At 37.4% G+C, this 24,578-nt stretch overlaps 1 protein-coding gene across 6 annotated transcripts in view; it reads right to left on the minus strand.

Annotated features, from left to right (window-relative positions):
* The window catches only part of FZD6 (frizzled class receptor 6), a 56,365-nt gene that overhangs the window by 13,746 nt on the left and 18,041 nt on the right, over nucleotides 1-24,578 (minus strand). For 2 of the 6 annotated variants that reach the window (XM_082364308.1, XM_082364309.1), the window contains exons 3-7: nucleotides 19,853-20,049; nucleotides 16,880-17,897; nucleotides 13,887-14,035; nucleotides 12,277-12,705; nucleotides 1,382-1,410 (exon numbers count right to left, since the gene is read on the minus strand). In XM_082364308.1, the coding sequence (XP_082220434.1) occupies nucleotides 1,382-1,410; nucleotides 12,277-12,705; nucleotides 13,887-14,035; nucleotides 16,880-17,897; nucleotides 19,853-20,049 (1,822 nt within the window). Of the gene's footprint in view, nucleotides 1-1,381; nucleotides 1,411-6,748; nucleotides 8,066-12,276; nucleotides 12,706-13,886; nucleotides 14,036-16,879; nucleotides 17,898-18,466; nucleotides 18,603-19,852; nucleotides 20,050-24,578 lie in introns of those variants that run through there. The other 4 variants (XM_082364310.1, XM_082364307.1, XM_082364312.1 and 1 more) reach the window with 3 other exon arrangements.

Raw genomic sequence — 24,578 nt, forward strand, 5'->3', positions numbered from 1 at the left:
GCATGTGTGAAGTCAGCCCCTTCCGTCACACTCTATGCTTGCTGAATGGAAGGGACAGGATCTTATACTGGCTTTGGTCTCTTCAGGGTGTCCAGGGTAGCCAGACTCTGCCCTGCCTCCAAAGTCCCCAAGGCACCTGCCCGAGACAGGCTAAGACCTGGGACCCTTTGCTGAAGTGCTTGCACTTGGAGAAACGTCTCTTTGAGCCACGGAATACAAAGAAACTAGAAGGCAGGGGGCCCCAACAATTTTGGCACCAGGGACTAGTTTTGTGGAAGACAATTTTTCCATGGGGGCGGGGGGGGATGGTTCAGGAGGTAATGCGAGCGGTGGGGAGAGATGGGGAGCGGCAGATGAAGCTTCACTCACTCGCCCATCGCTCACCTCCTGCTGTGCGGCCCGGTTCCTAACAGGCTGCGGACCGGTACCGGTCCACGGCCCGGGGGTTGGGGACCACTGCTATAAGGAACTGAAAATAATTGCATGCCTGCACAGTTGGGGCAAATTATGAACAGTAAGGTACAAAAAGACCAAAACCCAACTGCTACTTCTGAGGTGCCAGGAGCAAAAGCAGGGGCTGCCCATGATCCCTGCACACGGCACCCCCCGGGGGCAGGCAGACCACCTAAGCCGTCCCTCTGGCCTGACCCACCAATCCACTCCTACCCTCACCCCATTTAAGGGACCAGCTCACCCCACCTCGGGGAGCAAGCAAGGGCACCTGTTACCTGTCTTCCCTCACTCATACGGCAGCGTGAGTTCCAGAAAAGCCTTGCCTGAATTCCTCGTCTGGCATCTTAGCAATTTCTATTGATTAAGGACTCTGAGAACCCTGGTCGGTAACACCCCGGTTTTGGATGTGCTGCACGCCCCTCTCTTGGTCTTTGCTTTCATAAAGAAAACCTTTGGATCTCCCAGTGTTTGCAGGGCCAGCCTGGAAGGCCCTACCTGGAGTCTCAGAACAGTGACAAAGAGGCAGTGATGACTGTCAGTTGAGGAAACACAGTCCTCCTGTTGTGTTCTACTGTACTTTTTATTTGCACACAGCCTGCCAACAAGGTCAGCTCTAGAAACACAGTGTGTTATTCTTCTTCACTTGGACTCTGAACTAACAGGGTTGGCAGCTAAGAGGCTGAAAATGCCAGCAAGGGGTTTTGCCAGTGGTCAGCTTGGTTTACAGGCTCTGGAGGTTCCTGTTTTATGAAAGTTTTCATGGAGGCACTGGACTGGCCATTCAGAAGGACTGAAACTGCTAGGGAGCTTGTACTTTGCTGGTGACTTTTCCCAGATAAAATCTGGAGTCTATATATTCAGATTCATATATTTCCTGACCGTGAAACTAATTAGCTCCTAGAATAGGCCCCCAAGGAAATAAACTCACAACTAGACAGTTTTGCTTTGGTTCGCACTCTGGAAGATAAAATGGAGAAGATATTAAGATATTTTATTTCCTTTCGAGTTTAGGAAACAGTTTTTCTTAATCTCTGTTGATTTCATACCTCTTTTCTCAACATATCCTAAATGTAATAGTATGCAATAGTGTATTTATAAACATAGGTATTAAACGTAGGGTTTAATAAACGCTTTGCACTTAGGTATGTTAAAACCCAGTATAGGGACTTCCCTGGTGGCGCAGTGGTTAAGAATCCACCTGCCAACGCAAGGGACACGGGTTCAATCCCTGATCCAGGAGGATCCCACATGTTGCAGAGCAACTAAGCCTGTATGCCACAACTACTGAGCCTGAGCTCTAGAGCCCACGAGCCACAACTACAGAGCCCGCGTGCCACAACTACTGAAGCCTGCGTGCCTAGAGCCCATGTTCCACAACAAGAGAAGCCACCACAATGAGAAGCACGCGCACCGCAACAAAGAGTAGCCCCACTCGCCGCAACTAGAGAAAGCCCGTGCACAGCAACAAAGACCCAATGCAGCCAAAAATAAATATAATTAATTAATTAATTAATTTAAAAAAACCCCGGTATAAGTGAAACCAAATAAGTAGGAATTATTTAAAATAGGACCACTGTAAATGAAAATGAACTATGGCATGCATTTGGAAGATAGTTTATTGGAAAAAATTTCTCTAAGATGTTTCTATGAAAACTTAAGTAGCTTAACCCCCTCTCACCCCCTCCTTTTGTGGTGGAGAATTAGAAAACCTACTTAGAACATTTTCCTGGTTTTCCCTTTTTTTCCTCTTGGGATGGAAAATAAAAACCTGCAATTTGCCTGCTAAAATGTGTTCAACTAGCAATCATTTTTTCATTTGTTTTCATTTCTAACTAGTGTTTACAACTTCCAGTTCCGCCTTCTGTTTCTTTTATCACCCTTCTTTCATACTGCTTCCTTTGGTTTCCACTCCTCCAGTTGCGTTCACAACAAACTTTACTATGTCACTTTCATTACTGTTTAGCTCTGGGTCCCAGTGTCTTTTTGATACTTTTGGATTAGCCTTTTCTTCTCTTTTCTCTTTGTTGATTCACTGCTATTGTGAGTTAATGAAAGTATGATTCTTCTGCACATGATAAACCCCAGTGGCCACTGTTAAAACCTTTAGCATCTGGAATTTTAAGTCTTTGACCTGCGGTGTGAGCAGTGAGGTATTAAAGATTATGCTTTCCATGCAGCAAAGTAACAGCAGGGCTCCTGTGGTTATTAAAATATTATATCTTTCATTTCCTGAGAGTACCAGTGTTTAACTGCCTTGGCAGTGTTAAAACTTTCCAGCAGTAGTAACTGGAAACTCTCACCAGTGGTATAGTTCTGAGAAGTAAGGAAACACTAAAACTGTGACTTTGATGATGGGTGGCAGTTACAAGCTGTTTTCGGGCCAGTTTTTCAAGGAGAGTCTAGGGCCAGGTTCCTTCAGTACCACGAATAGCCCAGCAGTGATGGATCCCAACGAGGTACTGAGTTTTTTTGAAAGATGGCATTCCATAAAGTTCTGTTGAGGATCTGTGGCTGACTGTCATAAAAAGCAGTGAAATGCTGCTTTATCACATCTTTACTGCTGTTGAGTTCAGCTGCACATTGCTCATGCCAACCTTGTCATTGTAAATGTAAACATATTATGTAATTTAGGTTAAAACGTTCTTGGTTAAAAAATGCTATGTAAATTCTTATAAAAATTAATGTCACCAGCTCTGAAATAGCAGGCTCTTTTTGCATCAAAGACTCTCGTCCCACGAAAAAGAGAAACTGCCCTTTTCTTTTGAATTAGATGATGGTTTTGAAGTTTGTTATTAAAAATGAATACTTAAAAAAATTCAAGCTTACTGATTACAAAAATTATGCCCATGGTTGAGACATCACTTGGAATATAGGTGGCTATAGATGAAAATTTTTATCCTAAACAAGTCACTAACAAATCAAATCCAGCAGCATATTAAATGATAAACCATGATCAATTACAGTTATTCAAAGCATGAAAGGATGACATTATACATACTAGGAAAAGTACTGACTACGTCACATTTGTAGATTGAAACATTGCTATCCAGTTGCTCATTAAGCCTGTTTCTTCGCCCTCCCAGGCACACACCTAGACCACATTTCTCAACCTCCCTTGCACTTGGGTATGGATCCGTGCCTGAGTTCTGTCAAATGGAATGTTAGCTGAAAATGATGTGAGCCAGCTCCCGCTCCACCCATATTTTTGTGTGTGTGTGCAGTCGGTTACTCTTTGTCTCTCTGCCTCCACCTGCTGGCTGGGTGCAGACAATCCTGCAGAAGAATCTGAAGCCCGAACGGGTGGCAGCGTCACAAGATGGAAGAGATGGGTCCTTGAATAATCACTTGGAAGTCTACCTCAAGGACATCTGCATCTGTCGTGTGAGTGGTAACAGTTTCTTAAGCTACTAAAATTTTGAGGTTTGCTAGAGCAATTAGCCCCCTTGACTAATACTGATAACAAAAATGCATTTGATAAAATTCAACACCTACTGCTAATTTAAAAAAATTGTCAAATGGAACAGGATTCTTTATTAACTTGTTAAAAATATCTACCTTATATCAAATGCCAACATCATTCTTTTTTTTTTTTTTGCCAACATCATTCTTAATGATGGAGTACTACAGGCATTTTCATTAAAATAAACAAGAATGCCTGCTGCTACCACTATTAATGATCACTGGCTTCAACAGGTGAGAAATGAAATTATCATTATTTGATATGAAAAGATCACCCACCTAGAAAGTCCAGGAAAAATCAACTACAAAATTATTAGGGACTAAGGGACTTTAATAAAGTCATTTGTTACAAAATAAAAATTAAACATTAATATATTTTCTATGACCTTTAAAAAGTAAATTATATATCTTTCAATATATATAAAAGAGTCATAAAAACAGGAAGATACTACTTAAAAAGAGGAGATAAAATGCTCTGTGAAGTTAAAAAATGGTAGCCAAAATAAAAATTCAATAGAAATTTAGAAAAGTTTGAGATATTTTCTTAGAAAGAGAACAAAAATTCAGAGATGAACAAAAGGAGAGGAAAGATAAGAAAATTGGAGCATCCATCCAGCTGATGAAAAGGAATTCCAGAGACAAAGAGCAAGCAGAAGGGAGGAACTTATCACATACATAATTCAAGAATATTCCACTGAATTGAATGACAAAACTAAAGCCCATGCTTTACTCAGATTTTGTTAGTTTTTATCTAATGTACTTTTTCTTTTCTAGGATACCACGTTACATTTACATCATGTCTCCTTAGGCTCTTCTTGGCTGTCACCGTTTCTCAGACTTTGATGATCTTGATAGTTTTGAGGAGTACTGGTTTTGAGGAGTATTTTGTAAAATGTCCATCTGCCTAGATTTATGCGACTGGACAAGTCATGACTAGAGTGAAGTTATAGATTTTGGGGAGGAAGATCACAGAGGTCAAGTGCCATTTTCAGCACACAGTGTGAAGGGTACATACTCTCAACATGACTTACTACTGTTGATATTGACCTTTACCTGGTGGAGGTAGTGTTTGTCAAGTTTCTCTACTGTAACAAATACTCTTCCCCCACCCTGTTCCCATACTGTATTCTTTGGGAGGAAGTCACTATGTGCTGTCTAGACTGAAGGAGTGGAGGGTCTTATACTGCACCTCAAGGGTGGCATATCTTTATAAATCAGTTGGATAAACACGTAGGAGTGTGACTTCTGGATCATATGGTAAGACCTTATTTAGTTGTGTGAGAAAACGCCCAACTGTTTTTAAAGTGACTATACCATTTTGCATTTCCATCAGCAATGAAGGAGCGTTCCTGTTGCTCTGTAACCTCAGCAGAGATTGATGTTGTCAATTTCTTGGATTTTAACCATTCTAATAGGTGTGTAGCAGTATCTCATTATGGTTTTCTTTGCTATCTTTTTAAGTTATATGAGTTTAATGAACCTATGCCTGGTAATTTAGGAGCATCTCTGGATCTTTTTCTCTTGTCTGATGCTTGTGCCAATTCTTGTTCATGTATTGTCTTTTTGCATACCTGACTACGTTTGATCATATGATGGACATTACATTTGAAAAAGTATTCACAGTGTATGTAAAATGACATTTTCTTCCTCCAGAGAAGATTTTCATTTGCTTCTGCCTGGTGCCTGAGGGTACTAGTCATCCAGAACTACAGTATTCTAATTCCAAGGTTAGAGATTTTTCTAGTCCACCCAGGTAACAAAGCAGGGTTGCTTTCCATATAGATCATCTTACTCCTAGATGTATCCCTTTGAGGTCAAAATTCGGACTCCCTTCTCCTTGTCCTCCAGACTTTGAGGCTGTTAATAGCACTGCTAATATCTCAGCCAGCTTTTCCAAATCATCAAATGCTCCCTAGGCAAAAGAAGCACCAAATGTTGGGCTTGGCAGTATGAATTTCTCTTCTCCCAGATCTTAACCTGGCAATTTCACATGATCTTATTAGGTTTTTCTAATGTTTTCAGGATGATCTTGTTTTATTTCCCACTGTCAGGAGTGAAAGCAGGGTCCTGGGTTCCCTTTGCTTTACCCCATATCCCAGGTCTAAAACTGGCTTAAAAAAGTTATGACAGGGGGCTTCCCTGGTGGCACAGTGCTTGAGAATCTGCCTGCTAATGCAGGGGACGCGGGTTCGAGCCCTGGTCTGGGAAGATCCCACATGCCACGGAGCACCTAGGCCCGTGAGCCACAACTACTGAGCCTGCGCGTCTGGAGCCTGTGCTCCGCAACAAGAGAGGCCGCGATAGTGAGAGGCCCGCGCACCGCGATGAAGAGTGGCCCCCGCTTGCCACAACTAGAGAAAGCCCTCGCACAGAAACGAAGACCCAAGACAGCCAAAAAAATAAATAAATAAAATAAAAAATAGTAAAAAAAGAAAAAAAGTTATGACAAATATAGCTCTATAATTATATTTTGGGAAGAAACTGTGACAAAGAGAAAATAACACAAGTCCTGACTGTCTTCTCCTTCTCTAGTTAAAAAGAAGCTACTGGCTTATTAGTCATGGAGCCACTGATCTGAAAAATTATACCACTTCCTGGGCCAGAACCACTGTGCATAACCACAGAATACTCTACAATCTCATATACAGAGAAAATTTTATTACTGAAAAGGTCACACAAAGTTTTTGTATACAAAGTTGAAAAATGTGGAAAAGTTAATATTTACAACCTTTTTCATACAGTACATGATAATTTTCTTTTTAAGCTTTAACAGAATGTTAAATAGAGAAAAAAAAGTATAAGAAAACCTTGTTCAAGGAATAATAGTCATTGGAAACAAAATTAAGAAAATTCTTTAATATTTCAAAGTATGTTATATGAAATACATTTTATTCTGTTTATCAGGACTACATTCTTTTCCATTTGTTTGGCACTAACACTGCTAGCACATTTCTGAATGTTCAGCAAAATCCTATTTAGCTGCAGAGATGAATTCTACCTGATGTCTGAGAAAGATACTGTACAAATGCAAAGGGTCTGTAGTATTCTAAATGTTAAAAAACAAAAGTTAAAACAAAAGTATAAGCAACTGTAAATGGTCATACAAACATAATCTTGGGTGGTCATGATATAGTAAAAAAAGGAAATCAATTGCACTTGGCTTAATTTATAAAGGAGTAACATTTCATCTACTAATCCTTCAGGACATTTTATTTTAAAAAATCAGAAGGACCAGCCAGCAGCATAATATTATCAACAGTGGACACTCAGTAAGCACCTTATTTCAGCTGCATAATAGATCTGTAAAATTCCTAAACCAACTAGACTTTATAAAATTCACACATTGAAGATGATAAGGTAGAGTAAATGGATTTTTTTAGTTGAATTCCCATTATAACATCTTTTGGTGTATCAACTATTTTTTATATTATAAAAGAACACTATTTTTCAATTTTCTTAGAAATTCAGTGTAAAAGCTACCAAAGCAGTGCTAAAATAAGGTATTGGAATAACATAATAAAAATATTTGAAAAGACTTTCCAGGATTTCTAAAAAAAGCTCAAAACATATAAACTTGTTTTCAAATATATTAAAAAAAGATACAAAGGTAAGTTTTAAATACTTCAGCAAAGAAAAATCTTGATTTTATACCATAAAAGTGAAAGAGCATAGTACAACTTAAAATACTTTTAACAAGAGTAGAATCTTCATAAATAGAAAAGGAAGGTTCCTCTAATACTCCCTCCTCCCACACAACTTAAAAAATATCATTAACCTGCACATTTCCGTTTTGGGGGTATACTGTTGTCAATTAACCTCTATGTGAAATGAATCATATTCTCAGAATCTATTGTTTCCAGTGTAACAGGAGGCAATGTAGCTTTAAGTGCAGAAGAAGAATATAACAGTGAGTCTTATAAGACAGTGTACTGTCACCTCCAGTGTAACAGGAATTCACTTCTTAGTAACACGATGATCTGGTTTTCAAGTATCTGAGTGACCACCAGCGCCCTGCTCTTTTCCAACTCCTGATGCTGAGTGAACAAGCAGTGATGTGGAGCCTTTGAGGCTGCTTGGCTCTGAAGACCTGGGAACATGCAAGCTGTTGCTCTGCACCGGGCCAGTTTCAGTGACATCACTCTTTGGAGTGACCCTAGGTAAAAGAACAAAAGCTGATGTACATACACACCAAAGCACAAATGTGATGCCAGTTGTCCTCATAATTGCTGTTTCTCTTTCCATGAGTTTTACTCCCAACCAGTATCCACTTTTATCAGAAATAATTAACTCTTTATGTATACTCTTAACTCCTCAAAGTACAAATAATTTATTTTCAAATACAATTTTTGCTAACTTCAGAAACTTCATCAAGCACCACCCATGTATGGGCTGAGCATGGTGTCTCGTGGGGAATAAGACAGCTTGATTCCTGCCTTCAGTTTAGCAAATTTTTTATTGATTTCCTACCATGGATCGGACACTGTGTAAGAGGTTGGGAGCACAAAGATGAGTCCGACCTCAGCTCTGCCTTCGAGAAGTTTACAAATCTAGTGGAAGATAAAGGCATGTATCTAATCATACATAATCCAGTATGCAAAAGCTGTTGGAGGTACATTTGGCCTATTTGGGAGGAGATGAGGTAAGACAATCTTGAGACCTTAAAGTAGTCAGCTGTCAATATTTTGGCTAATTCGATATTTACCTGTGTTAGGATCACCTATGACCATTTGGAAAAATTAATTAAAGATAATGTCAATATCCTTTCATGTTCAGAAAATAAAAACATTTTATAATCATCTTCATATAAAATGACAAATACCTTTTATTTATTTTTTTTTCTGCATCTATTGAGATGATCATATGGTTTTTATTCATCAGTTTGATAATATGGTTTATCACATTGATTGATTTGCATATATTGAAGAATCCTTGCATCCCTGGGATAAATCCCACTTGATCGTGGTGTATGATCCTTTTAATGTGCTGTTGGATTCTGTTTGCTAGTATTTTGATGAGGATTTTTGCATCTGTATTCATCAGTGATATTGGTCTGTAATTTTCTTTTTTTGTAGTATCTTTGTCTGGTTTTGGTATCAGGGTGATGGTGGCCTCATAGAATGAGTTTGGGAGTGTTCCTTCTTCTGCAGTTTTTTGGAAGAGTTTGAGAAGGATGGGTGTTAGCTCTTCTCTAAATGTTTGATAGAATTCACCTGTGAAGCCATCTGGTCCTGGACTTTTGTTTGTTGGAAGATTTTTAATCACAGTTTCAATTTCATTCCTTGTGATTGGTCTGTTCATATTTTCTGCTTCTTCCTGGTTCAGTCTTGGAAGGTTATACCTTTCTAAGAATTTGTCCATTTCTTCCAGGTTGTCCATTTTATTGGCATAGAGTTGCTTGTAGTAGTCTCTTAGGATGCTTTGTATTTCTGCGGTGTCTGTTGTAACTTCTCCTGCTTCATTTCTAATTTTATTGATTTGAGTCCTCTCCCTCTTTTTCTTGATGAGTCTGGCTAATGGTTTATCAATTTTGTTTATCTTCTCAAAGAACCAGCTTTTAGTTTTATTGATCTTTGCTACTGTTTCCTTTGTTTCTATTTCATTTATTTCTGCTCTGATCTTTATGATTTCTTTCCTTCTGCTAACTTTGGATTTTGTTTGTTCTTCTTTCTCTAGTTCCTTCAGGTGTAAGGTTAGATTGTTTATTTGAGATTTTTCTTGTTTCTTGAGGTACGCTTGTATAGCTATAAACTTCTCTCTTAGAACTGCTTACGCTGCATCCCATAGGTTTTGGATCGTCGTGTTTTCATTGTCATTTGTCTCTAAGTATTTTTTTATTTCCCCTTTGATTTCTTCAGTGATCTCTTGGTTATTTAGTAACGTATTGTTTAGCCTCCATGTGTTTGTGTTTTTTACGTTTTTTTCCCTGTAATTCATTTCTAATCTCACAGCGTTGTGGTCAGAAAAGATGCTTGATATGATTTCAGTTCTCTTAAATTTACTGAGGCTTGATTTGTGACCCAAGAGGTGATCTATCCTGGAGAATGTTCCATGCGTACTTGAGAAGAAAGTGTAATCTGCTGTTTTGGGATGGAATGTCCTATAAATATCAATTATATCTATCTGGTCTATTGTGTCATTTAAAGCTTCTGTTTCCTTATTTATTTTCATTTTGGATGATCTGTCCATTGGTGTAATTGAGGTGTTAAAGTCCCCCACTATTATTGTGTTACTGTCGATTTCCTCTTTTATAGCTGTTAGTAGTTGCCTTATGTATTGAGGTGCTCCTATGTTGGGTGCATATATATTTATAATTGTTATATCTTCTTCTTGGATTGATCCCTTGATCATTACGTAGTGTCCTTCCTTGTCTCTTATAATATTCTTTATTTTAAAGTCTATTTTATCTGATATGAGTATTGTTACGCCAGGTTTCTTTTGATTTCCATTTGCATGGAATATCTTTTTCCAGCTCCTCACTTTCAGTCTGTATGTGTCCCTAGGTCTGAAGTGGGTCTCTTGTAGACAGCATATATATGTCTTGGTTTTGTCCATTCAGCAAGCCTGTGTCTTTCGGTTGGAGCATTTAATCCATTCACATGTAAGGTAATTATCGATGTGTATGTCCCTATGACCATTTTCTTAATTGTTTTGGGTTTGTTTTTGTAGGTCCTTTTCCTCTCTTGTGTTTCCCACTTAGAGAAGTTCCTTTAGCATTTGTTGTAGAGCTGGTTTGGTAGTTCTGAATTCTCTTAGCTTTTGCTTGTCTGTAAAGCTTTTGATTTCTCCATTGAATCTGCATGAGATCCTTGCTGGGTAGAGTAATCTTGGTTGTAGGTTCTTCCCTTTCATCACTTTAAGTATATCATGCCACTCTCTTCTGGCTTGTAGAGTTTCTGCTGAGAAATCAGCTGTTAACCTTATGGGAGTTCCCTTCTATGTTATTTGTTGTTTTTCCCTTGCTGCTTTCAATAATTTTTCTTTGTCTTTAATTTTTGCCAATTTGATTACTATGTGTTTCGGCGTGTTTCTCCTTGGGTTTATCCTTTATGGGACTTGCTGCGCTTCCTGGACTTGGTTGGCTATTTCCTTTCCCATGTTAGGGAAGTTTTCAACTATTATCTCTTCAAATATTTTCTCTGTTCCTTTCTCTCTCTCTTCTCCTTCTGGGATCCCTATAATGCGAATGTTGTTGTGTTTAATGTTGTCCCAGAGGTCTCTTAGGCTGTCCTCATTTCTTTTCATTCTTTTTTCTTTATTCTGTTCCGCAGCAGTGAATTCCACCATTCTGTCTTCTAGGTCACTTATCCGTTCTTCTGCCTCAGTTATTCTGCTACTGATTCCTTCTAGTGTAGTTTTCATTTTAGTTATTGTATTGTTCATCTCTGTTTGTTTGTTCTTTAATTCTTCTAGGTCTTTGTTAAACATTTCTTGCATCTTCTCGATCTTTGCCTCCATTCTTTTTCCGAGGTCCTGGATCAGCTTCACTATCGTTATTCTGAATTCTCTTTCTGGAAGGTTGTCTATCTCCACTTCATTTAGTTGTTTTTCTGGAGTTTTATCTTGTTCCTTCATCTGCTACATAGCCCTGTGCCTTTTCATCTTGTCTACCTTTCTGTGAATGTGGTTTTTGTTCCACAGGCTGCAGGATTGTAGTTCTTCTTGCTTCTCTTTATTTTATATATATATATATTTTTTTTTTAATTTATTTATTATTTATTTTTGGCTGCGTTGGGTCTTCATTGCTATGCGCAGGCTTTTAGTTGTGGCGAGCGGGGGCTACTCTTCATTGTGGTGCGCAGGCTTCTCACTGCAGTGGCTTCTGTTGTTGCAAAGCACGGGCTCTAGGCACGCGAGCTCAGTAGTTGTGGCTCACGGGCTCTAGAGCGCCGGCTCAGTAGTTGTGGCGCATGGGCTTAGTTGCTCCGCGGCATGTGGGGTCTTCCCAGACCAGGGCTCGAACCCGTGTCCCCTGTGTTGGCAGGCGGATTCTTTACCACTGCACCACTAGGGAAGTCTGACAAATACCTTTTAGACAGTACTATAATGTAGTACTAATTGAAACTTAATGGCCTGTATTGTATATGAATCTTAAACATTTCCCTAAATATACAAGCAACTGTTAACAATTACCACAGAAATGAACATTACTTTTCTATTTGAACAATAAACATGAAAGGGTCTTCTCAATGCTAAGAATTAAACTACAAAATAGCATTTATAGGCAAAACCCAAACTTCCTTGGATTAAGTGTATAGACATGCCATCTCAAAGAATGCTTTCTTTCCAGATATGACATGCTTTAATGAAAAATGTGTAATGCAGTATTCAAGAGTCATGGTTTAAGATAGCAAAGTCCAAGCTCACCTTCCTTCATTCCGTGCACTTTCAGACACACTGCTCTTATCATTCACATTGCCTGCCCGGCCTTTCCCATCAGTCTGTTCCCCGCAGAGTCTGGAGCTGGATGCTGCTGGGGAGGCAGGTTCCTCACAGTCCTGTTCTCGTAATTTGGAGGTGCTCGTTCCATCTGCTCTCACCTCTCTCACTGATGTTTCTGGTGAGGTTTGTATTTCTGTCAAAGTTTCTTGTCCTAAGTAATCATGGTTAGTGATTGCTACTGCAGAAGTGCCGTGATTTGCTGTAGCTCCTGTGCTGGTTCCCATGGATTTGGAAATGACCTTCAGCTTATGTGAACTTGGTTTGTAGTGCTTCTTTTTGTGTTTAACTTTAGAATTGTGCTTTAAGAAAAACTCACACGACTCCTGTAGTACTCTTCGACTTTCACTGATTGGACTGTAAGAAAATCCAAGGAGAGAGTTTACTTGATAAACGTTAAGTGTTATAACAGAAATCATAAAGCATATCACATATCTTGTGCCAAAAATCCTAATTCATTAAAGTTATGTCTATATGATTTACATTATTTATAAAATCTGGGATTATAAATACTATGAGATATAAGTAGATTGCCATGAAATGAAATCTTTTTGTGCATACAGTTAGTTGCTTTTGTCAGCATAAAGCTAGAAAGAAATTAAATAGGCAAAATCAAAAGATGAGGGCAAGAAAACTCAAACCAGCATAAAGTAGGGGATTATCTGTATGTGTATCATATATAAATATATCAAATATGGAAGTAAACCAGAGAGAAAGAACACAGAATATAATTAATGGTCTTTGTTTAAATGCAATTGCTTTCTTTCTAACATTCAAGTTATAGCAAGTTATTCTGAAGTTAGTGTGGGTATATAAATACAGGATAGAGATATAATAATAGTTCAAAAAAATTAAAGTCCAGTTAAATGCAATTCTTCAGGCTACGAAAACTTATTTGTGAAAAGGTTCTGAAATTTTTACCACAAAATGAATTCATTAATCAAACCAATTGGGAACAGTTTAAAAAACTCTATACTACATTGTTGATTGTACACAATGTATAACATATATAAATGACAAAATGAACTATTTACTCATAAATGTAAATCTACTATATTGTTACAGAATATTCCATAAGCTCAAATTTTTACCATCTTAAGCAAGGCAAATAAGTGACATGTTAAGTCAGTATTATGTGTAATAAAATTTAAAGGTAATGATTGTACATCACATTTGAATCATACTCCATAGACTGCCTTACATATATTTGACCCATTTCACCTTTCATCATTGATAAAAAAGGATAAAATTATTTAAAATTCTGAACCCAAAACAATGAACTTAAAGATAGCAGTAATAATACTGGATATATTCTAAGCCATGGAAAGAAAATGCACTTTTTACAAACTTTTCATTCATATTTCAATAGAATAGTACATGTCAAAGACTATCATAACAAATGCTAAAATAAAGCATATCTCTCCATGAAAAAGATTTCAACTTGAAACAACAGTTGACATAATGAAACTCCAGTACAATGATTTGGTATTTGATCTATTTATTTTAAAACAATGTCAGATAATTCAATAGATTCTTACTCTTTCTTGCGACTTCGTTTAAAAAACCCAGCCCATTCTGTGCATGTCTTTTTGCTTCCAACCCAGAAGACAGCAGAGATGCCAACAATTAATGTCATCAGATATTTTATCATAAATAAAGCCAACTCTGGTCGAGTTTCTGTTTTTGCCTACAAAAAAGTAATGAATAAGAATTTTAGTGATACATTTAAAGTGGAAAAAAGTCTATACAGTCAATGCAAAACTTGAACAAAAAGTATAAATCAGTTTGTTTTATTATGAAGTGTTTGATATAACATAATATGAAAAGTGCTTTAAGTGTAATATAGAAGTTCTGAACAAAGAACTTTTATCAAAATATATAGCTAGAAAGGGAAAAATACTTATTAAATATATTTAGGAAGGACGTCTTACATCTTGGCTTGATATCTGGCATTTTTTTTTCCTATAAGTACAGCAACTTCTTATAATTGCCAAAATATCTGCCTCTCAATATTTATCTTTTCCTTCACTATAATCTATAAAAAAATACATTTAAACTCATTGTAACAACATACTATTTTAGAGTCTTTATGCATTGTTGATGTTTTGTTACAAAAACTTAGAGCAAAATAAGTTATCAGTAAAATGTAAAAATGTGGAAATTTTCTAAAAATTAAATCATACTTTTCTTTCAAGCATAAACTTTCAAATATTTTTTAAATGTTACAAGTATCAAAATACTATACATTATGCATTATATCTTGCTTTTTTCACTTAGTAATATTTCTTGGAGACCATTCTAGAGCACTTCATTCTTTTTAAAGGCTGTTCCATTGTGTGGATGAACTATAATTTATTCAGCTGTCCCTACTAATAGATATTCAGGTTATTTCCAACCTATTGCCATTGCAAATAATGTTGCAGTGACTATCTTTGTATGTATATAATTTCTCACATTTGTGAACAGAGCTGTCGATAAATTCCCAGAAGGACAGGATCAAAGAGTATGAGCATTTTAAATGCCAGATATTATCAAAATGCTTTCCACAGAACGTTGAACTAATTGAACAGCAAAGTCTAGAACGTGTATTTTGCCAGTTTCATCAATGCAGTGGTTATAAAACCTGTCATAAGCAGAAATATAATTTTATTATAACTTTAATTTGCATCTGCCTTATAACATTTTTCATATGTTTAAGAACAGCTTTTTTATTTTCCTTTTTTGTGACCCCTCTATACATTCTTTTCTCATTTTTATATCAGATTGTTGGTTTTTTTCTTATTGATCTATAGGAACTCTTTATAAATAAGGAAATTAGCCCTTCAATTATGATGTGATGTGTGAATAAATTTTCCCAGTTGGTCTCCTGACTTTGATTATGGTGGGTTTTTTTGCCATGCAGAATCTGAAAAAAGTTTTTTCCTTAGTCAAATTTAGCAATCTTTTCTTTTATAGCTCCTGGATTTTATATCATAAAGTCCTTCCCCACTATAAGATTAGAATTTTCTCACTTTATCTTCTAATATCGTTTCTTTCTTTACATGAAACGTAATCTTAAAAAATCATATATCTTGGGCTTCCCAGGTGGCACAGTGGTTGAGAATCTGCCTGCCAATGCAGGGGACACGGGTTCGAGCCCTGGTCTGGGAAGATCCCACATGCCACGGAGCAACTAGGCCCGTGAGCCACAACTACTGAGCCTGCGTGTCTGGAGCCTGTGCTCCACAACAAGAGAGGCCGTGATAGTGAAAGGTCCGCGCACCGCGATGAAGAGTGGCCCTCGCTTGCCGCAACTAGAGAAAGCCCTCGCACAGAAACGAAGACCCAACACAGCCAAAAATAAAAATAAATTAATTAATTAAAAAAATAAAATAAAAAATAAAAAATCATATATCTTAAACTTTTAAGTAGTATGTAACAGTTGCCTTCCCCCCCTAGTTTGCCAAAAATACTGAGGAATCTAGGAGACATTTAATACAGCAGTATCACTTTAAGAGAGCTCACTTATTAATCATATAGTAAAAACAGACAATGGATAACACACTATGGACAGGATGTAAGGCAGGTAAAACCATTATCCCCACATATCAGTATGTAAAATAGATTTCACTGTGTTACAGTGCAGTAATTTTCTAGAATATAAATTATGTAAAATAATTCAGCCCACACATTGCTTGATCTGATACACTGTGATGACAGCACTCACACTCAATATAATTAGTTAATACCATATATAAATATTCAAGAAAATGTATAAAATCTATTAAAAACAAAGTTTCTATTTAAAAAAACTCAACTAAAATGCTTTAAGAGATTTTCTATTTTCAGATATTTTTTTTAAATCTTAAAATCACACTTTAATCCAACCAGAAGCATCAGAAACATATGAAACATATTTTGTTTTAATTGTGTGCTTTGTCATAAGAAATGACAGGGTGGTTTCGGCATAAATTCTGTTTTTATAAGCATATACAAGCAAAGTATAAGATGATATATACCATTTTATTATAAACCCAAATAAGGGTTTCCCCAACCAACTAACTGAAGAATTAAAAACAACTACTTCTCTCTCTCTTTTTTTTTTTTTTTGGCTGCTCCGTTCGGCTTGCAGAATCTTAGTTCCCCAATCAGGGATTGGACCCTGGCCCCCTGCAGTGGAAGCGCCGAGTCCTAACCACTGTACCACCAGGGAAGTCCTGCAAGTTACTTCTCTTTTTCTCCCTATGACAAGACCTGTTCTTCTGATTCTGTTCTGTAGTACTATTCATCTGCCTTTGCAAGCCAATTTAATTTTTAAAAGAATAGCTAAAGGAGGCACTTTACTATTGTAACTGAAGCTAAAACTTCAGGAAAGAACTTTTGGGACACTCACCCTAGTTTCAACTGAGGCGTAGGGAACAACTCCCTCTGTCTATTGGATTTTCTCACCTGAAATCTAATTTTATGGTCATGACTAATTCAAAGATATTTCCAGGGAACATTTTCCATGTTAAAATTAAATAGTGAAATAACACAAATGATAGGTTTTTACCTGGTAAGGACATGGGATGTGGTACTGACGACAATGGTCAGAGACCCAAGTTATCTCCCAGGTTATCCTGTTCACTTGCTCATAGACGTAACATCCAAGAAGTGTCACTAATGGCACAAGATACAGGCCACTGAAGACTCCAATTCGAATCATAAATTTCTTTAGTTTCTCTTGGTTCCGGCCATCATGTTGTATAACTTGTCGAACATGATTTAAGGAAATAATGCCAGCTAAAAGAAGAGAGAGCCCGACAAACACACAAAGGCACAGTGGCAAGAGTACAAAGTAGCGAGAGGCATCCAGGTCATAAAGGCCGACAAAGCAAACTCCACTAATATTGTCCCCTTCAACTTTGTTCATAGCAAGAAGCATAATGGTCAGAAAACCTGGTATTCCCCATGCAACAGCATGAAACCACACTGCTTTTTGTTCAATGGCTTCACAACTCCATTTTCTCCCAGCAGCTAAGAACCAAGTAATGGTAAGAATCACCCACCACACAGTGCCAGCCATTGTGAAAAAATACAAAAACATAAACAAAACGGTGCAAGCCTTATTTTGAGAGCCTAGAACAACTGTGTCACCAAGTTCTAGTTTCTCATCTGCCTTATTGCAGGCTGTGCTATTGCCTAGCAAGAATCCAATGAAGTACATAAGAGATACAATGCTGTAACAGACAGAGTAATATATAATTGGTCTCTCAGGGTATCTGAACCTTCTAACATCAATTAAAAAAGTAAGGAATGTAAACAGAGTTGCACAAAGACAAAATATTGAAACTATTCCAATAAAACTTTTTGCAAACTCTAGCTCATCACTTTTAAAATACATGTTGGGGCATGGAGGTGCACACTGGTCAATTCCCAGAAACTTATAGCCTTGTCCCCCAGAAGTCTTAAGATGCCTTGGACACCAAAATCCAATGTCTCTTTGGACTTGTTCTGTTTTCTTGTGAGGACTGAGAAACTCTGTGTGTTGATCAAAAGTTACAGGAACAGACTCGTCACAGTACTGTAATCTGTAAAGATTTTAAAAAATAATACATGAAGTCGACATTTTTGAGTGACTATTTTAATACTCTGCTTTCCAACTATAAAATATTTCCTTATGCATTCATAACTGATGGGAAGACATACGAGCTTAAACAGATTACAGCTTTAGAGCTGGGGAAAAAGTTTTGAAGTTGACTAAAAACTTGTAGATGTTAATGAGGCCCCAACACACTAACAAATATATTATCAAGCAAGTGAACATGAAAACTCCCTTACTCAAAAAACAATCAATTCATAATTGTTAAATAATTTCTGGTTTCAAGACTAAGTACTTAAGAAAGAATTTATCTTGATTGGTATTCTCTAGACAAAAAAATGCTGGCTTGTCTGTTAAAGCATTTGAAATATGTCTTGGGGAAATTAATTTTTATTTTCTAGCGTCCATGAGCAAAGTAGATCAGCCTCATAGTAAGGTGATGACAACTAAAATGACTGAAATGAGATCATTTCCCGGATGGAGAGGATAGAGTTCAAGTGATATCTAAGTTCATAAAGAAGGGCAAGAAGAGGAAGGCTGAGGACGAGCTTAACTCACATCACTATTTTGTTGCAGTGTGGCTGTTTGCCTCCCTTGTTTATGGGCAGACCGGAGTGATAGAAAGGGATATTGCTGTTTTGGGCAGAACTTTATCACTGAGTTGTCTCCACACACCAGAATTATTTTGGAGGATCTACATAGTTTAGAAATTAGTGGAGGTTTTTAAGGAGAAAGCGTTTGAAATATGCTTTAGATAAGAATAGAAAATAATAAAACATATGCCCATAAAAACAACACAGATGTATCTACAAGCTGTTTCAAAAGGTGGTATGTCAGTTTTGTTTTATATCTTTTTAAATAAAGCAATATAACATTACAGATACAGTTTGGACCCCTTTCTGGTCCTATTCTCTTTTCTCTCTCTTCCAAAATATTCACTACAAGTTCAGTTTTTATTTCTCCTCATGCATTTTTAAATATTTTACTATGTTATTTTCCAACTACAATGTTATATAGTATTATTTTACAGGTTTTGAACTTTATATAAATGACATTGTGCCATATACATCATACTTTTTTTTTACTTATGCTATAATTTTTAGATTTATCCATATTGACAGATGTGGGTCAACTGCATTCATCTTATAACTGTATAGCAGTATTCTAGTGTGTAAGTACATCACAATTTACTTATCATTCTTACAGTGGACTTTCAGACTTTTTCTCATTTAAAAAAAATTACGAATAATGCTACAATAAGTATTCTTGCATATGATTCCTTGTTTGTGAAAAAGTTTCTATAGAAGGGGATCTCCTAAGATGTATGGCATGAGCATCTTCACCTTTACTATGTATTAAGTTGTTCTGGAAAGTGATTATGTATCTACCAGAAATGTATGAGTTCCACAAGGGTCTGTAGTTTCTTCAGTCTACAGATAAAGAAACAAAAAGAGAGCCACCTTCCTTCCCAGATTTATTATATGAGGTGTCATTATGTTAGTAGAATATTTCAAATTACAAGCTCCCAACGTCTAGAGAATAGGAGATAAAAGTAATTAATCAAGACAGATGCAAAAAGGTCCATGAATTGATAATAAGGCCCATTTCTCCCCAGTTTAGGGCAAAGGCACCATCACACATTCTCATAGAACTATGCACCCTCATTTGTTGTATTAACACAGTTGTAATTTTGCATTTATTTTTATGATTATTTGATTACTCTCTGTTCCTCCCACCCCACTGTAAGTTCCCTGAAAACAAGAACCAAGTCTGGTTTTGCTCACCACTGTTTACAGTGTTGATATATAGTAAGTGCCTAACATATATTAAGTGTGCAGTAAACAGCTGTTGACTTAAATAATGAAAGCCTGTCACTAATATTCTGGAAAATTAATACCAATATTGAAATATCATCAGTAGCTTTCAGCTGAAAACATAATTTACCTGTCACATTCAAGTTCCTCAGGCCATCGGATCCCAAAAGTGTCCATTAATTTTTTGCAGTCAGAATACACTTTCTCACAAAATTTACGACAGGGTGGAACCACATCAATTTGCTCTGTGCAGGTTGGTACGAAAGCTTTGCAAAGGAAAGTTTCAACATTTGGTGAACATTCCAGATTTGCAAGAGGAAGAAAAAGCTATTAAGAAAAACAGTAAGATAAGGTTAGAAAACATTTTAATATAACAAATGAATTTTTTAGTATATACTTTTTCACTTAGTCTCCAAAAGAATCTTTAAATCTCACTCTCAATATAATCAAATTTGAGGAGATAATTTTGTTTAGTTAGACATAAGAACCCTTAAAACACAGTGAAATATTATTTTATTCAACTATGCATTTTTCAAGAAGACATGCTAAATCAAAACAAATCAAAAGTATGATTTGATTGCTAGATGAAATAGATCATACAAATATTTAATTTGTAAGTATATGCTGAAATACCTTAACGCTTCACTGCACATTCTAGAGAATAAAGGAATGTTTGGGGTGGAGGAAACAGCATGAAAAAAGGCACGAGGATCACAAGAACATGGAGTATTCAGGGCAAGAAGTCCAGTATGACTACAAGATAAGGTCAAAGAGGTGAAGTCAAGGACAGAGTAGAGAGAGATGAGACTGGAGAGGTTCTCTGGACCTGATCGTGGAGAGCATGGATGACATGCTAAATTGCTTGGATTTAAAAATAAGGAGTGGGATACTATGGGAGAGTTGTAAGCAGGACGTGTCTCTACAGTCTGACAGCTAAGTTTGAATGCTAGCTCCACATTTACTAGTTTTATAACTTTGGCAAGTTACTTAAATTCTCTGTGCCTTAGTTTCTTCATCTGTAAACTGGCAATAATAACAGTACCTGTCTCATAAAATCATTATGAATACTAAGTTAATAAATGTAAAGCATTTGTAACAGTGTCTGGCATACAGGTAAGTACTCAATAAATATTAGTTATTGTGATTACCCTTTAGAGAGTGTGGACAGGTTCTGGAAAAACATGGTAGATTGAGCACATATGTTTATCTCCTTTCCCTCCTCCTTGCTTCCTTAGTAACATGACAATAAAGAAAAAAAAAGGTACTAATCTATTAGTAAGTGAACAAGATAAACTACATTAGCATATCTGAGTTTTCCAAAGAACAAAAATGAAACAAAAACAACAAAAAACAAAGCCCCAAACTCTGAGCAACAGAAAGCTATTAGAGGAGTGATAAGTCACTTAACGGGACAAAGCTGGAGTGGAGGGATTCACATGAGAATGAGCTGATTTGTCCTAAAGAATCTGAGAGTCTCAGTTCTTTGAAGCACCAAGTTGCATAAAAGGCTAAAATTGGAGGAATGTTTACAAATTACTTCCTCACTATGTCACCCCCCATCCCCACCCAGGCAGCCAGATGACCACCGCATTCTACCAGAGTTGTTTCCAGAAGAGATGGCACTAGAGACGTTCTGCACTTGGCTATCAGGCACAGAGCAGGGCAGAAGTACAATCCACAGTGACGAAAGGGGGACTGAGTAAGAGTCTACCTACAGAAACAGGAAGCCCTCACCTTCTTTTCCTGCTCTATTCCCATAAGACTGGCAAACAGGCATACACCTACCATCCCCAATCTTTGAAAAAACCCAACAGTCTTGGAGAAAAGACTTCTCTCTACACATTGACAATGAAAAAGCTAGTTGACCTCAAGCTCACCTTACCAAGAAGCCCACCGGTGACCAGTCCTATTCATGCACACAGAGCTTTTCAGGGCCCTACAAACATGAACGGGCAGCCAAGGATCATCAGGCATTTGAAGAAAGCATCACGAAAGACAGAGACCAAAACAAGCAAGCAGATAAAAGGAAATTTGGAGGAAATAGAGACTATGCAGGGAACAGAAGAAAACAAATCACCAAACAAACAAAACCCTGAATAACTTAAGTGAGAAGCTATCGCTTCCATTAAAAAAGAATAAGATGATATGGAAAATTTAAAAATAATAAGATAACTGAAATTAAAAACTCTATAGAAGGATTAGAAGATAAAGCTGAAGGAAGAGATGGACAATAGGAGGATCACTCCAAGTGTCCAACTCCTGACTAAAGGACTTCCAGAAAGAAACAAGGAAAATGCGAGTTGGGGTGATAATCAAAGAAGACATTAAGAACATTTCTCAGAACAGAAGGATACCAGTTTCCACACTGAAAAGGTTGGCAGCACACTGCAATCCTGCTACTAAAACATTTCTGGGCTAAAACATCAGTCAATGAACTCTCTTTTACAGAGATCTCTCTCACATTCTCCTCTTTTTTCAAACCTCCAGTTCCACACCCCATCCTCTCAGTTGATGATTCTGTTCCTAGTTCACTGAGAAATCAGAAATAACCAAAAGACAACTTCCTTATTCTCTCACAAAAGGTACCAAACCTAACTGCAGCTTATCCACATTCTCTGCCTTCACTATTTCAACGGTTGAACAACTTGAACTCCTAACCAACCAAGTCTTCCATTTGTACACTGGATCTCTTCCCACTTGTCTAGTCAAGGACTTTGCTCTGGTAACTGTCCTGTCTCCTATTCTTGCAGTAATTTCCCCCTCTGTGTTACAGTGATTCCCCCATCATACAAACTTATTCTATTATCTCTCACCATAAAAAAAAATCTTTCCTTGGGCTTCCCTGGTGGCGCATTATTAAGAATTCGCCTGCCAATGCAGGGGACACGGGTTCGATCCCTGGTCTGGGAAGATCCCACATGCCGTGGAGCAGCTAAGCCTGTGCACCACAACTACTGAGCCTGCGCTCTAGAGCCCATGCTCTAGAGCCACAACTACTGAGCCTGCGTTCCACAACTACCGAAGCCCGTGAGCCTAGAGCCCATGCTCCATAACAAGAGAAGCCACCGCAATGAGAAGCCCGCGCACCACAACGAACAGTAACCCCTGCTCGCCGCAACTAGAGAAAGCCTGCGTGCAGCAACAAAGACCCAATGCAGCAAAAAATTTTAAAAAAAAAAACAACTTTCCTTGACTCCACATTCCCACCCCCACCCAGCTATTATTTCATTTTTCTCTTCCTCTTTATAGAAAAAACCCTGAAAACAGTTGTCTTTACCCACTTTCTCCAATTCTGCTCTTCCTTTTTTTTTTTTTAACATCTTTATTGGAGTATAATTGCTTTACAATGGTGTGTTAGTTTCTGCTTTATAACAAAGTGAATCAGTTATACATATACATATGTTCCCATATCTCTTCCCTCTTGAGTCTCCCTCCCTCCCACCCTCCCTATCCCACCCCTCTAGGTGGTCACAAAGCACCGAGCTGATCTCCCTGTGCTATGCGGCTACTTCCCACTAGCTATCTATTTTACGTTTGGGAGTGTATATATGTCCATGCCACTCTCTCACTTTGTCACAGCTTACCCTTCCCCCTCCCCATATCCTCAAGTCCATTCTCTAGTAGGTCTGTCCAAGGGGATGGGAGTGGAGGATTGGAACTGACAGATTATATGATATTCTGAGCATCTGAGATAATTACTGCTATATGTCTAACAGGTCTGCTGGGACATCTAAAAAAAAAATTAACCATAGGTACACAGAAAACAAAGCAAATGGGGAAAAATGCAGTTGCTGTATTAACTACGTGGGGGAGGGGTTTATGGGAAATAAATGCAATCAAAGTATACTACTTGATTCAGCAGTGAAAAAAAAATTGTATTAGGAGGTTGAGAGGAGAAGTAAAAGTGGTAAAGTAAGATAAATATATTATCAACTACCATAATGAAGGAAAGACTAAAAGTCTACTGCCTGAAGTTCTAAATTGATGAATCCAAATAACACACTAAGCATATTAGGTAGAATATGGCCTATGTAGCAGAGGAACACCTAAAAGAGTTCAAAGTGGCTGCCACTGGGGAGGAGGACTGGGTGGGGATAGAGAACAGTGGACAGGGATTATTGTTTTTCTGTTAAAAGTCTTTAATAATGAGGGTTTTTTCCCAGCTTTATTCAGGTACAATCGATGTATGATAAACTGAACATGTATAAAGTGCGCACATTGACGGGTTTTGAAACCATTACCATAATCAAGGTAACAAATTCATCCATCACTACCAGAAGTTTCCTCTTGCCTCTTGGTAATCCCTCCTCTTATCTCCCCTCTCATCAACACCCTCTTCCCCCACCTGTAACCTTCCCTGGCAACCATTGCTCTGTTTTCTGTCACTAAAGAGTGGTATTTTCTAGAATTTTTCATGAATTTATACAGTATATTTTCTTTTCTGTCTGTCTTCTTTCACTCAGCATCATTTTGAGATTCATCCTGTTGTTCTGTGTATCAATACTTCATTCTTTTTAATTGCTGAGTGGTACTCTATTGTATGGCTATGCCATAATTTGTTTATCCATTCACCCGTTGATGGACAGTATGAAGTGCCTGTGGGACATGTGAGTGTGGATGTCTACTAACAGGAAGTTAAACAAATAGAGCTCTGCAGGCGAGAGACTTTAGGTTAAGGATATAGATGAGGAAGTCATCATTATAAAAACAGTAATTGAAATAATTGAATGTAATTATCCAAAGAGAACATGTAGAGTTAGACGAAAAATTGGATTCAAAAATCTGATTCAACGCACTGAACTTATATATTGTCTTCTTCCTTTCCAAATACCACTGAAATGTGAGAAAATGTTTAA

The sequence above is a fragment of the Balaenoptera borealis genome (genome assembly GCF_965194805.1).
Source record: "Balaenoptera borealis genome assembly, chromosome: 17".
In the NCBI taxonomy this organism is placed as follows: Eukaryota; Metazoa; Chordata; class Mammalia; order Artiodactyla; family Balaenopteridae; genus Balaenoptera; species Balaenoptera borealis.